Source organism: Furipterus horrens, unplaced genomic scaffold, assembly GCF_987537825.1.
Source record: "Furipterus horrens unplaced genomic scaffold, mFurHor1.1.pri manual_scaffold_10, whole genome shotgun sequence".
Lineage (NCBI taxonomy): Eukaryota > Metazoa > Chordata > Mammalia > Chiroptera > Furipteridae > Furipterus > Furipterus horrens.
Window position 1 is genome coordinate 56,979,464 of NW_028327180.1, and position 15,826 is coordinate 56,995,289.

The 15,826-nt window shown below is 43.7% G+C and overlaps 1 protein-coding gene across 1 annotated transcript in view; it reads right to left on the reverse strand.

The window, feature by feature from the left end:
- Window positions 1-681: 681 nt before the first annotated feature.
- NLRP3 (NLR family pyrin domain containing 3) overlaps window positions 682-15,826 on the reverse strand; it is a 42,408-nt gene continuing 27,263 nt past the window's right edge. The window contains exons 8-10 of the mRNA XM_090290350.1: window positions 4,720-4,890; window positions 4,084-4,254; window positions 682-1,262 (exon numbers count right to left, since the gene is read on the reverse strand). Of these exons, the coding sequence (XP_090146476.1) occupies window positions 1,163-1,262; window positions 4,084-4,254; window positions 4,720-4,890 (442 nt within the window). The 3' untranslated portion in view covers window positions 682-1,162. The remainder of the gene's footprint in view (window positions 1,263-4,083; window positions 4,255-4,719; window positions 4,891-15,826) is intronic.

The following is a 15,826-nucleotide window of genomic DNA, read 5'->3' on the forward strand; positions in this document are numbered from 1 at the left end:
AAGAGCTTGCACCCAAATAAATCACATATTGCTTCCTTCACTGAGCAAGCCTTACCACGAAAAAGTCAGCTTACCCACACAGCAACCTGGTGATGTCATTGATTTACAGTTTTGCACAAGTCCCCACCTCAACAGTCCACGGGCCATGCTCTGGTGGCAGAGGTCTGTATGGCCCATTTGACAGAGTAGTATTTCCAGCCCGAATAATTAATCCTGTGGGGTTCAGTGTTGCCCCACGTGTAGATTAGCAATTATCAATACTTATTAATGATTTAATGCTGTGTGAAGTGTGGTAGATTAAATGCTCCTGGGATGAAGTAAATCCCAGGTGATTTCTTCTAACTGAAGGCAAAATGCATTTCCTGCATGCTAGTTCTGCCTCTGAGTATAGGCTCCATAGACTCTAAAGCCTGCCTTTGCGTGGTTTTCAGCCTCCTCTCCAATCACAACTGCCATTTCCACCTTCAGAGTCAGGGTGAGCAGATCCCATTTTCCATTCATTACAATCGAATCATTTGGCAAAGAGATTTTTTAAATACATAAAGCTATTTAACTTTAGTAGTTTAGATAAGTAAAAAAATTCTAGGCACCCTTTTTCAAAATTAAAGAAAGAAAACAATTTAACTCAATAAATACAACCAGGTACAATGAACGTGAATTATTTTATTAGAAAATATCACTGTTACAAAATTAAAAATAAATAAGTTGCTGCCACAAAATTGCAGCATAATATACTGTGAACTCGGTCTGTGATGGTCAGTTCAGAGAAAGGTAACAGGAGTGAACTGGACAAAGAAGGGAAATTGACAGGAGGGGAAGCAACTTAGAAAGAGCGAGATGAGGAAGAAGGCAACAGAGGAAATGCTTCAGTGAATGAGTTAGTTGTACGAGGCCAGCGAGCGGAGCCCTTCCTCTGACCAAGTGCTGTGCCAAGAGCAACACCACGGGCATGACTTCACTGCCCTCGAGCCTCAGTCCGGGTAAGAAGATGCTTGGATCTCTCTGCAAAGGCGCTGGAGACAACCCCCCTCCGCCCCCACCCACACGGGCCAAGGCTGTGGGGTGCTCGCCTTTACCGTGGCTGGAGGGGCACTCCCTCACACCTGGACACACATGGACGGTGGGGCTCGGCCACTGGTGTCCAGCTGCCCTGCTTCCAGCACTACCGAGAAGGCTCAAAGACAATGGTCAGCTCGGGCTTTTCTTCTTGAAGTGTTTCCAACGCACAGATTGTATCATAATTAAAATACATTTTACGCAGCCTGTAAAAGCAAACAGAAGCCTTGAGTCACACTCTTCAAATGAACTCTCTCAGAGTTTTGGCCTTTACATCTCATCTCACTTCCCTATTCTGCTCATACCTGTAAGCGCTCCAGTGCTGCACTTCATACCTAATGTGGTTTACATTATGTTTGAACCATCAAGTTTGAAAATATTTAAACATGTGCAAATGTAGAGAGAAAGTGTTGAATCCCCATATGCCTGTTGTGCAGGTTTGACCATTAACAGCCAATCTTGTTTTGATGAAAGCACAGCATGTCACCTATAAATTTCATGGAATGACACTAAATGAAGAAGACTTTTTAAGCATAACCACAATGCCATTATCACAGCTTAAAAAGTTAAAAATAATTTCTTAATATCAACATATGTCCAATAGGTTTCCATTTCTTCAACTGTCTGATAATTTTTTTCTATCATGCTCATTCATCAGGAGCCATATAAAGTCCATGCATTGCAATTGCTTGTTATGCCTCTCAAGTCTTCTTTGACATAAATTCTCTCTCCCTCTCTGCTTTGAAATTTTACTTGCACTTGACTGAGAAATCACACTATTTGCCCTGCCTCATTTCTAATGATTGTGATTTGATTGTGTTGTGATTGAAAGGCTACGTTCCTCCAACATTCCTCTGCAGAAGCCCTAACCTCACATGGGTATTTGGAGAGGAGCCCTGGGGAGGTGACTGAGGTTAGACAGATCATGGGTTCAACCCTCACAACGGGATCAGTGCTCCTCTAGGAAGCAATACCTGTGTTCTCAGTCTCCCTGCCATGTGAGGACATGGCATGAGGGAGCCAGCTGCCAGCTTAGAGGAGAGCTTTTGCCAGAAGCTGAGTCCGCAGGTCCTGGACTTCCCTTTCCCCAGAACTGTGTTCAAAGCACCCCATCTGTACTATTTTGATCTGGCAGCCAAAGGGACAGGGCAGGGTGACCGTATCCAGGGACTCCCCAGTCTATTTTGAGCCTGTCCCTCATCCTGGGAGTATCCTTCAGGGTTGGGTCATTGACCCCCATATGGCAATAGCCCAACTACTCCATCCTGACCAGTCCCTCCCTTTGTTCCTCTGGTTCTCTTAGCTCTGGGACATTTGGTTCTTCCTATAGCAAATGTGTTCCACTGAGTCGGCCCAAGGATGCTATGCTGATTCAAACTTCTATTGAAACCTGCATTCCAGTCGGTTCTAGCCTTGAGGTAGTGGACAAGGACAGAGGGCCCTGGGCTAATAGAATTTATACTCCTGGGGTAGGATATAGATGATAAACAAACAAGAAAACAGCCTAGAAAAATGGCCCAGCAACACTGCGGAGAGAATAAGAAGAGAAGAGGAAAGAGCTTGCTGGCCTGCTGTTTTCAATAGGATGGCAAGAAACACCTGCCCAGAGGAAGATCTTTCGGCAGATCATTTGAAGGTGTGCAGGAACAAGGCGTGTGGATATGAAAAGCAAGAGAAAGTCCAGGGAATACAATGTTTGTGTGAAAGAGCAAGGAGGCCAGTGTGTGGGCAGCAGAAGGAACAGGGTGGGGAGAAGACACACTTGCAGAAGCAGCAGTTTCAGGGTTGTCGGGCTCACTGTGGGTGTGACAGGAAGTCGGCAGCAGTGGTGCCTGTCTCAGCTGTGCCCTCCGTCCTCTGTGGGAAGAAAATAGATGCAGAGAAGCCAGGCAGAAGCCACTGTGACAATCCAGACAAGAGGTGATGGCGGCCTAAACTAGGGTAAGAACCATGAAGCGGGCAGGAGGGGGTCAGCGAGTGGGCTTGCTACGGGAGCAGAGCATACGGGACATGCCAACAGAAAAAGTGTGCAGAAGGAAGAGGGACAGCGAAGGTGGCACCAGCCTCCACTGGCCTGAGAAGTTCTGACAGTTACCAGACTGAGGCGGGAAAAGAGCAGCTTCAGACAGAGTGGAACAGCCCAGGTTTGCATTTGAACGTGTAAGTCTGGGAGGCTTACACCCAAGTGGAAAGGGCAGATAAGCATTTGGACAAGGTATTCATGGAGATACACACTGGGGATCAGCATAGGGTAAAGCCAGGAGACTGGACAATATACACAAGGGAGAAAGTGCAGAGAAGAAAAATGAGGCAATGGTTGAATCCCAGGGACTCAGCATGTAACAGTCGGGATAATGAGACGTGAAAAGAAGACTGAGCAGCAACAGCCATGAGGTAGGAGAAAACCCCGAGGACAGTGTGTGGCCTGCGCAGCCACGTGACGGAACCGTGTGCAGTGGTGAGTGTGGTCCTCGGGGCTGGCTGAGGCCATGACACCAGTGGGAGCTCCTCCTAGAGGAGTGTGAGCATCTCTGGGGGATGCTGGGACAGAGGGAGCTGGTAGTCCCCACACTCTGCGCTGGCTGGATGTGATGGGACTTCCCACCTTGCTGTTTCTGAGGCACTCTCTTTCCTTTAAGAAATCCTCAAAAACAAGGCCAACAGCACTCCTCTGTGCCAGGGCCTTTGCAATCAGGATGAACCGTAGGTAGGTCTAGTTCTGCGAAGTCCGAGTCCCTGCCAAGAAACAGAACTCCTTTTGGCTACTCTCATTGGGCTTTACATCTCTTTTAAGAATATGGAGAGAAAGTCTTTTCACTCCCAACCGAGCCTTGAATATCCTAAATGTCTCGATGAAGTTGAATATGTAGTTCATGACTCCTGTACCCTGTTTATAAAATACCTGCAACACCTGGCCCAGGCCTAACTTCACCCTGAGTGCCAAAAAACCATCTTGCATGTTGGTAAGTGGCCAACTTTTCCTTAGAAGTTGCAGCCCTGCCCCTCACTCCCTGCGGGGGCACTTACTGAAGGCTTCTCAGGACGCAGCTCTGCTGTCTCAGCACTTCACAGAACAGCATGACCCCCAGGTCTCCCAGGTCGTTGCTGCCCAGGCTCAGCTGTCGCAGGCTCTGGTTGGAGGTCAGGAGGGTGGAGAGGTCCCAGCAGCAGTGTGAGGAGAGGCCGCAGTTGTCCAGCCTGCAAGAAAGAGGGTGATTCAAAGAAAATGTCCCCTCACCCTCCTCCGGGCCTCCCTGATCTAATTAGCCTGTAATGTTTCAAATAAAAAGTATAGGACAAACGAGCATGGAGTGAGTGTACGTGCCATGGTTATTCTTTGCAGATGGGAGTATTCTCTTTCCAGGCTACTGGATTATCTAGATCCAATTAGCAAGAGCAGTTTCTGAATTGATTTTTCCCAAATTCAGTGTCTCCCCCTAAACTCCCTTAGAACACAAGAGCCACACCATGCGACCTCTTTGCGGTAGAAAGGTTAGTGGTGAAAGGAGCCCCAGCCTTCGCCATCATACCACCTGGAGGGAGAGCCCCTCCCAGCCCGTGGTTCTGTTGCAGCATCACTTCTTAGGTACCGATGACCTCATTGTCACTTCCCCAAACCCACCCACCCACACACCCAGCACCATGACAAGCTAAGAAACTTACTCCAATATCTGAAGCTTGCAGGTGGGCTGTAAGAGTCCCTCACACAGCAGCTTCACGCCCATGTCTCCCAGCTCATTGTCCCGCAGGTAAAGGTATATGAGGTTCTGGTTAGCACTGAGCACTGAGGACAAGGCGGGGCAACAGGCTGATGTGAGGCCCGCCTTCACCAACCTGTAGAGAAAACGGCAGAAGAGTCCCCAGTGTCCAGCCCTCCTTGGATGTGGCACAGATATCTCACCACGGGAACTTCATTTTATTGGAAAAGCAGCATCCTTCCCCATAGAGGTCAGGAGCTAGCAGCAAGGATATGACCTGAGGAAGCACAGACCCCTGTATCCGGCCACATAAGAAAGAGAGGTGACAGTCTCAGCAGGTGCTGTGCTGGGGTCAGAAGAAGAGAGGACTGGCTGTGAGTGCTCCTCCCCTCCACTTCTTTCTAGAAGACCTCCCAGGTTATCTCACAGTACTGCAGAGACCTGCCTTTTTTGATTCTTACATCAGTCAGGCAATGTGGCAGGGTATCTGTCAGTATTGTGAGTTTTTTACAGATTAGAAATCTCAGGCTCATCAAATCCTGTGTTTCCCTTAAGGTCAAGGAGCAAGTGTGCGGTGGAGAGGCAGCTCAGACTTAAGCCTTCTCGGGTCACCTCCAGCTGCTGCCCACCTGTCCGCGTAACTCTGCCTTCACACTGAGCACCCCTGAAACATGAAGGCCAGCCATGCCTTGCACCCAGTAGCATTAAGATTTTGGATGCACTACCTTTGGGTCAAGTGAGCTTATTTCCTCACCCAACAAAAGCATGTGGGCCCCGAATAGAGAGCTGTCACTCCTGCACAGGACTCAGAGAGTGGTTCACAGCTACAGACAGGCACACATGGTAGGCCCCCAGCAAGGCCTTGATTGAACAACATCTCATACAATCACGTTTCTTCATGCTAGATTCTTTAAAAATCACATGTTAAGCTATGACGTGTCTTAGAATCAGGAAAAATGGAAATGGAAAGACGTCATTTAGACTGTGTAGCACAAACAGAGAGCATCAAGGGAGTGAAGTCCTGACCCACCCACTACTCTCCATCTTCCCATAAATCAGAAAGAAAAAGACAGTCAACAAGATGAAGAGGGAAGTGGACCTGAGAGGGATGAACAGAAACCAAGCAAGTTGCAAGTGGCTTCTAGTAAGTTGTCCCAGCTAAGAAGAATGTCATCGCAGGGTCCTTAGTAAATATGCAGAAGGGATTTGCAGGATTCCTGGATCTTACAGACCCAAAGTTTGTAACCCTCTGAAATCCAGATGTTACATCTGTAACTGCCCGTGTGATGGTGTGAGGAGGTGGAGTCTTTGGGAGGTGTGATTAGGCCATGAATGTGGAGACCTCGAGGTGGGACCAGTGCCCTTCTAACACAGACCTCACCCGACACTGTGTGAGGACAAGTGGGAAGGTGACTGAGCCAGAAGAGTCCTCACCAGGAACCGGATCACATGCCAAAGCCCTGATCTCATGCTTCTGGCCTCCAGGACTGTGAAAAATAAATGTTTGTTGTTTAAGCCACCTAGCCTATGGTAGCTTTGTTAGAGCATCTCAAACAGACTAAGAAACTGGCAAAATGAAGAACATTCCAGGAGACTAGAGATAGACATCAAAAAGGAAGGAGTATTTTGAAAGTCACAGTCCCCCCCTCGAACCCCGGCTGCCCTGGCCAGGGACCCGCGGTGCTGCTGGCCTGGGGCTTCCTCATACCTCTCACATTCTCCTCTCACCCCTGTCCTGGAAGCCGGAGACCTCCTTTTTGCCACTCCTGAACACTCTGTCGGGGCTCCCACCCATCTCTCCTTGTGCAGAGGGTTGTTTACACTTGCTGTCTCCCATCGAGCTTCATATCGGCGCACGGGGCTGGAACCCAGGACCCCAACCATCCAAACAGCAAGACTCTCCCTAGTCCTCTGGGGCTTTGACTGCACTGTCAGCTCCCCACCCCACTCCACTCTGTTTCTCCCTTGGCCATCCATCACCCCCACTTATTCCAGGTGGACACCCAGACACACACCACATAGCCTGTACACAGCACAACACAGCACAGCACACCATAACACACCACAACCATGCCCACACACATGCAAGTCTTCAGGGCATCGGTTCAGTGTGTCCAGGACCAGCCCCTGACATTCTTGCACCCAGGCCTCAGTGAAGAGCACTGCCGTCCATCCTTCTACCCCAAGAACCAGAGCCTCATCACTAAAGCCGCACATCTTCCCCTCCTAAACTTTCTTTCACCGCCATCCCCTTCTCACCACCACCAAGGCCTCCACTAGACCTGAGGCCACTCCTATCTCCTCCCTGCACTGTTCTGACCCGCTCTGCTTCCTCTCTTGGCAGCAGGAGGGATGGTTAAATCTCCAATCATGATCGCCTCCATCCCCTCACCAAAAAAGCCTTGGGAGCTTCCCATGTTGGTCAGAGTCCTATTACAGGGCAAAACAGAACCTCCTTGCAGCCCTCTCCTGTCTCTCTCACCCATGTGCCTTCCCACAGTTTCTTAAACAAACCAGGCTCCCTTTTGCAACCGTCTCTGCACATGCTATCTGTCCTCTCTGCCTCGAGTGCTCTCTAGTATTTGTGGGCAACCGCTCCTCCTGGGTTAAGGAACTGTACACCCAGCCTGAGCATGGCGAGCCGCCAGCTTTCTGGCTGCGCTTGTCTCTAAGTCTCAACATAAGGCTGCGTGCGGAACATGACTGACAACCACGCAGAGGGTTGCCATGGGAATTGGATCAAAGGATGCTCATTATGCTTTAGAACTTGCTCTGCTTTCCTTGTCAGTAATGTAACATAAACAACCTCTAGCAAGGAGTGTATGAAACCTTGCACCTGGTCAGGGTGTTTTATGGACCTTGACACAGACTGGTCACTGCGACCCCTATACTGGTATGTGTAATCTGTGACTGTCAAACGCCTAATGACTACTGACGATTTATTAATTTTAGCCTTGCACCTCTTGCATGTATCCTCCTCAATAAAAGGCATAAGGGATGAAGGTTTGGTTGCTGGTCTCCACTAGAGAGGCAGTCACCCTCCTTCCCCCAGACATAACAAAGTGTCCTGGGTAAAAGTTTGTTCCGCCGTGGTCACGAAGCCTCTGCTGGACAGAGCAACTTCCAACTGAGCCTAGGGTGTGTGTGGCACCTCCGCCATAAGTATTCTGTGATAATACTTCAGCATCACTTCCTCAGAGAAGACTTTGCTGACTCTCCAGCTGGGATAAAGTCTGATTGAACTGATTTCCATCTCATTAAGCAGTGTTCAGTATAAACCTTTAGTCATGAGGCTTCCTACCACCATTCCCTTATCATGAGAACTATTTTATTTCCTCTGAAGAGGATCTGGACAAGAGATACCTGAACTCAGGATAAATAGTCTGTCTCACCTTAGCAGATGTAAACCAAACCGTCACAATAAAATAATACCTGTATTGTGTTTAGTCTACAAGGATGCCTAGTAGTCCTTTTAACCTAAAATGCAAGCTCTCTTCTGGCTAAAATGGAGGCATAGTTAGACACGCTTCACCACCCTCCACGACAATAAAAAATACAACTACCTCAAAACTAAAAACAACCAGAACTAACAGAAAATTGAACTGCATGGAAGTTCAACAAACAAAGCTGTAAAGAAACAATATTCATCCAGACAAGTAGGAGGGCCAGAGAAGGGGCGGAGAGGACGCAGTGTGGAAGTGGCAGCAAGGCAGTGGCTGTGGCCAGCTGGGGGAAAGCGCAGTTACACATAATAAAAGTTGGGAGGGACACCTGGGGAGAGATCCCAGCCCCACACCAGACCGTGCAGCTCATGGTTCAAGCACCAGGGAAAATAAAGCCTCATTGCTTCTGACTGTGCAAACCAGTGGGGGTTGTGGTGGAAGAAGAAACCACCAGTCTCTCAGCAGAATCTGTTTGTATAGAGGGCCCCACGGTCCTAGAACATCCAAATACCCACCTACTCTGGGAACCACAACCAGGGCAACAGCTAGAGGGGTGTCAGTTCCATACAGAAAGTGAGAAAAGTGCCTGGAAAACAGGTGAGTTCTGAGCAAGCATCATTTGTTCCCTCTCAAGGCCCTCCCCCACATACAGCACCACAACGTGGTGAAACGGGTCCCTCCACACTGACAAATACCTAAGGCTCTGCCCCGTACAATGTAACAGATGCGACAGCTCTACCTGAGACACAGAGGCAAACACAGGCGGCTGTCAAGTTGAGGAGACAGAGAAGTATGGCCCCAAAAAGGGAATGGATCAAGGTTCCAGTAGGAGAACTAAGTGACACGAAGATAGCCAACCTAACAGATGCAGAGTTCAAAACACTGGTGATAATGATGCTCACAGACTTCACAGACAAGGTTACGTATAACAAATGCAGAAGGGAAGAGGTGAAGGCTAAGCGAAGTGAAACAAAGAAAAATCCACACAAAATCAATGGTGAAGCGAAGGAAGCCAAGGTTCAAGTCAACAGTTTGGAACATAAAGAAGAAATAAACAGTCAACTAGTACAGAATGAAGGAACAAGAACTGAAAAACAATGAGGACAGGCTTATGACCCTCTGGGACAACTTTAAACGTGCCAACATCTGAATCATAGGGGTGCCAGAAGGAGAGGAAGAACAGACAAGAAACTGAAAATTTATGTGAAAAATAATGAAGGAGCACTTACACAATTTGGTGAAGGAAATAGACGTACAAGCCCAGGAAGCACAGAGAGTCTCAAACTAGCTAGACCCAAAGAGGACCACACTAAGACACATCATATTTAAAATGCCAAAGGTTCAAGATAAAAAGAGAATCTTAAAAGCAGCAAAAGAGAAGAAGAGAGTTACCTACAAAGGGGTACCTATCAGCTGATTTCTAAAATGAAACTTTGCAGGCAAGAAGGGACTGGCAACAAGTATTCAATGTGATGAAAAGCAAGGACCAAGACTACTCTATCCAGCAAACATATCATTTAGAATGGAAGGGCAGATAAAGTGCTTCCAGACAAAGTAAAGCTAAAGGAGTTCATCATCACCAAGCCATTATTATATGAAAGTCAAACAGACTTACTTAAGAAAAAGAAGATCAAAACTATGAACACTAAAGTGACAACAAACTCACAACTATCAACAACTAAATCTAAAAAATAAAAACAAAATCCAACTAAGCAAACCAGAATAGGAACAGAATCATAGGTATGGGGATCATTTGGAGGGTTATCAGCTGGGAGGGGGAAGGTGGAGAAATGGGCAAATGGTGCAGGGATTAAGAAGCTTAATTGGTTGGTACAAAATAGATGGGGGGATGTTAAGAGTAATATAGGAAAGGGAGAAGCCCAAGAACATACAGGCACAACCCACAGACATGAACTAAGGAGGGTGGGGTTGCTGGAGGGAAGGGGTTACTGGGTGGAGGGGAACAAAGGGAAAAAAACAGGGACAACTGTAACAGCATAGTCAAAAAAATATACTTTAAAAACAAGAAAGTTACAGATTAGCAAATATTACCACTATTTCAAGAAGAGGGCCAGAAGAGATTTGAAACATGTTTGAGGAACACAGTGAATTGGCAATAGAATAACTCACATCTGAATGATCAAAATGTTGGTAGCCACTGAGACCGAGGGATGGGTGCACAGCATGTAATGAAATGCTGAGAAAATAGAACAAGCAGTCCTCCCAACCAATCCACTAGATCAGAGGAATGCAACCAACATCATGTATCTTGGTTTTAACTGATCCATTCAACTCAATTCCACATTTACTGAGCACAGATATTGTCTATGCATCACATTAATTTAAAAAATTACTGTCTTTTTAAATTTTAGTAATGATATATACTTTATGTCACAAAAAATGTCTCACGAAGAAAATCAAGGAAGAAGACTTTACATTTGTTGAATACTTACTATGTACCTGGCTGTGTATGATGACTTAACAGGATGATCTCATTGAGTTATTACTAATCAAGATACAGGTGTTGTTTTTATCTGTATTTGTGTTTTAAAATGGAAAAAAAGTGGAGGGTGAAATTACTTCAAGACTAAGAAGAAGGAGCTTCCTAGATGGAAGCTGAGGGTGGGAGAGTAAGTGGACCTTCCAGGCAAAGGAACATGGTATGCATAGGTGGGGGAGGGTTGAAGATCAGGCCAGGCTCTTAGGACCAAAAATGAATTCATTATAATTCAAAATAGAGTGGAGGGTGCAACAGGCAAAAGGGCAAAGCAACCATCTCACCTGTGATCAGGGACAGCATTGCATGCCAAGTTCAGATATACCAACTTTACTCTGACTTCAAAGTAGAACTTTTCTTTAAAAAGATTTTATTTATTTATTTGCAGAGACAGGAGAAGGGAGGGAGAAAGGGAAGGGAGAGATGCATCAATGCATGAGAGGAACATCAGTTGGTTGCCTCTCCCAAACCCCCAACCATAGACCTAGCTCACAGCCCAGGCACGTGCCCTGACTGGGAATCAAACTGGTGAACTTTCAGTTCACAAGCCTGTGCTCAATCCACTGAGCCACACCAGCCAGGACCAAAGAAGAACTTTTGAAGGCATTTTAAGCTAAGACTCAAAGTTATCAAATTTGCATTTGGAAGCTCGCTCTGGTGTTATGTGAAAGAAACGTAAGTGGTACAGGGAACTGAATTTTTTTCTTTATAATTTTATTAGAATTGTCTTCTCTTTACTGGCTAATCGGTCTCCTGATAACTCTCTATATTCAACAAGGAGTAAGAAGCAGGCAAGAAAAGGACAAAGGGTGAGGTGGGGAGTGAATTACGATGTTAAAGAATCCTGTAAGTGCTCAGAGTGTGACAGTTGTGTAATATTGGGGTTAAGAGGTAATGGCCTAAAGTTCAAGAAAAGAAAATTTGGCTCTACCTAACAAAATATAAAACACCTGATAGCTTTGCTTCATTAGTTCCACTTGTATGTATCCACCTCAGAGGAAATACACATACATTAAGTTATATATACAAATATGCTTTTGTCAGAGTTATTTGTAATAGTGAAAAGGTAGAAACTAATCCAAAGTTTCATCATTCAATCAGTAGCTAAATAACTTGCCATAATGGAACTATGGGATATTTGTCCAAATCTGTAGATCAGTACACACCAGCACAGCAATGTAGTCACAATAAAATTAAAAAGCATATCATAAAAAAGTAGTCACATTATGATTCCAGTTTTGACAGAGAGATAGAAAATTATGGTTTGAATTGTGCTCCCCCAAAATGTCATATTTTAAAATCCTAGCCCCCAGTATTTTAGAATGTGACTTTATTTAGAAATAAGGTCATTGCAGATGTAATTAGTTAAGATGAGGTCATTAAGGTGAGCCTTAATCCAATGTGAATGAAGTTTTTATTTAAAAAAAAAGTGGGGGTGGGAGAATTTGGACACAAACAGACATAAACCAACTCAGGGAGTACACCACGTAGACATGAAGGCTCAGAGTGAGCTAATGTGTCTAAAGTCAAGGAATGCCAAAGGTCACCAGAGAAGCACCAGGAGCTTGAAGAGAAGCACCTGCCAATTCTTCCTCCCAGCCTCAAAAGGAGCCAGTGCTGCAGACAACTTGGACTTTCAGCCTCCACTACTGAGAGACTATCAAGCTCTGTTGGAACATTCTATACAACAATGGCAAAATACACATTTTTCTCAAGTGCATTTGCTAGGATAAATAATAACTTAGTCCACATGATAAATTTTAGCAAGTTCAAGAAAACTGAAATCATATCAAGTATCTTCTCTGACTGCAATGGTATGAAGCTAGAAATCATTAACAGAAAGAAAACTAGAAAATTCAAGAATACAAGAAAATTTAACAACACTCTCCTGAAAAACCAATGGGTCAAAGAAGAAACTTTAGGAAAAATAAACTAGTATCTTGAAACAAACAGAAAACTGAAAACACAATATGCCAAAACTTATGGGATGCAGAAAAATTAGTTCTAATAAGAAAATCTCTAGCTATAAACACATATATCAAAAAATAGAGAAAATTTAAATAAATAACCTAACTTTACACTTTACAGAAATAGAAGAATAAAAACAAACTAAGCCCAAACTTATAAAAAAAAATTTTTAAAGGACAGAAATAAATAAAATAGAGAACAGGAAAACAAAAGAAAAGTTTGACAAAGTAAAAGCAATTTTTTGTCAAGATAAATAAAGCTGACAAACCTTTATCTAGACAAACTAAAGGGAAAAAAAGAGGAGACCCAAATCAACAAAATTATAAATGAAAGAGAAGATATCACAACTGATATCACAGGAATACAAAGGATCATAAGATGCTACTATGAACAACTATAACCAACAAACTAGACAACCTAAAAGAAAAAAGGAAAAATTTTACATTAGAATTTTTTAATTTAAATATTAGAAATATTACAACACACCAGTACTGAATCGAGAAGAAATAGAAAATCTAAATAGATCAATTACTAGTAAAGATAACTGAACCAGTAATAAAAAAAACTGACAATAAAGAAAGGCCCAGAACGAGATGGCTGCATTGGTAAATTTTATCAAACATTTAAAGAATTAATGCAAATCCTGCCCCAAAAATATCAAAGAGGGGGGAATACTCCAAACTCATTTTATGAAGCCAGCATTAGCCTGATATCAAATCAGATAAAGGCCCTTACAATAAAAGAAAACTACAGGTCAATATCCATGATGAACATAGATGCAAAAATTCTTAACAAAATACTAAACCAAATTTAAGAGCACATAAAAAGGATCATTCACCATGATTAAGTGGAATTTACTCCTGGGGTGTAAGAATGATGCAAAACATGAAAATAAATGTGATATATCATATCAATAGAATGCAAGATAAAGATTATGTGATCATCCCAATAGATGAAGAAAAACATTTAACAAAATTCAACATTGACTCATGATAACAAAAATTCCTAACAATCAGGTGTAGAAGGAATGTACTTCAACATCATAAAGGCCATGTATGCCAAGCCAACAGTTAACACCACACTCAATGATAAAAGGTTGAAAGCTTTCCTTCTAAAATCAGGAACAATATAAGAGTGTCCACTCTCACCATTTCTATTCAATATGTGAGGGGTGACCCCCCAAAATGAAATTTATCTAAAATTGTGTATTTTTTCTTACATGTTTGAGCTTCAGAAGTACTCTCCATTTGATGCAATATGTGTATTGAGACAGTTATTCCACTGCTCAAAACAGTTTTTGAACTCATCAATACTGATGCTTTTTTAATGTTTCGCTTCCTCCATGTCAGCAAGCAAAACATTACTCTTTGAGGACTTTTTTATCCTGGGAAAAAAAAAGTAACCTGGTGTGGATAGGGTGTGTGGGGCACAGGAGTCATGTGGTTTCTGATCAAAAACTGCTGAACACTCAGTACAATGTGGGCAGATGCACTTGTAAATCACCCATCATGAAATGGGCAGACACATTGAAAGGGTCTTCAGCCCTGGCTGATATGACTCAGTGGACTGAATGCTGGCCTGCAGACTGAAAGGTTGCTGGTTTGATTCCCAGTCAGGGCACATGCCTGAGTTGTGGACCAGGTCCCCAGTTGGGGGTGTGAGAGAGGCAAATTATTGTTGTTTCTCTCCCTTTCTTTCTCCCTCCTTTCCACTCTCTCTAAAATAAATAAAATCAAATTTTTAAAAAGTCTTCAAAAATATTTCACTGAAGCTGAAGGCAACCTCTCACAACAACTCCAGCTGGTACACTGATACAGATGGATTCCTAGAACACTCACCTAGCAGGGTGTTGCTGCACTCTGTGAACGAAGACACAGAGATAATCTCAGCAAGCAGAATGAGTGGCCATCAACGGACAGAGGGCTGAAGCTCGCTCAGGCTTTCAGCAGAGACTAGCAGCCCAACCGCTCCTTTTATTAGGTAAATGAAGTTACCAATAATAGAATCAAAGGGTTTTCATGTATTCAGTATACATTTTCTCAAGAATGTGAGAACAAACATAAGAGTATATAGGTCAAATGTTAAGATATTATGACAACAAAGAGTATTCAAAACACATCTGTTGTTTCTGTTATGGCTACAAAACAAGGCTATAAATCTAAAGGGTATGTTTCACATAAGACGTTATCGCTATGGGAAAGGAGACACGGCTCTCCGACTTCTTTGCTCCTCAGGACCCTGAGACCTCAGCTGCCATAAACAAGATCTGCCTTGCAAGACCTCTCGGCTGAGTCACAGGACACCTGGGCCTGGAAGGTTCGCCTGCAAGCCTTCAGGCAGAAGTTTTAGGAGTTAACCCTTTACAGGGGAAGCCTGGACTACAAGGGGCCCGCCCTCGAGAAGATAATTCCAGTATTTTTTGGTTCCCCTCCCCACCACACACATAGTACTGGAAATCCTAGGCAGAGCAATCAGACAAGAAAAGATACTAAAAGGCACTAGGATTGGGAGAGAAAGAAGTAAAATTATTTCTATTTACAGATTACACGATATTGTATTTTTAATTGACTTTAATGGAGTAACATTGGTTAATAAAATTATATAAGTTTCAGGTATACAATTATATAATACATCATCTTTATTTGAGTCTCATTCCATCACCATTTATCTCCCCTTAACCTTCTTCCACCTCTCCCCAATTCCCTTCCCTCTGGCAATCACCATACTGTTGTTTATGTTCATGAGTTTTTTTTTTCTTTGCTTAATCCCTTCACCTACCATGCCCAGTCCCCACCCCCTTTTTCCTGACAGCAGGTGACATAATTTTATAGAGAGAAAATCCTAAAGACTCAATCAAATAACTGTTAGACTTAATGAATTCAGTAAATGCGGAATTCAAAACCAACATATGAAAGTCAGTAACATTTCTATATACTAATAATAAATTACCTAAAAATAAAATAAATTTTAAAACTATCCCATGTACAATAGCATCAAAAATTATAAAATACTTAGGAGTAAATTTAACCAAGGAGGTGAAAGATCTCTACACTAAAAACTACAAGATATTGATAAAAGAAAATGAAGGAGACAGAAGAAATAAAAAGATATCCCTTGTTCCTAAATTAGAAGAATTAATATTGTTTAAATGATGGTACCACCTG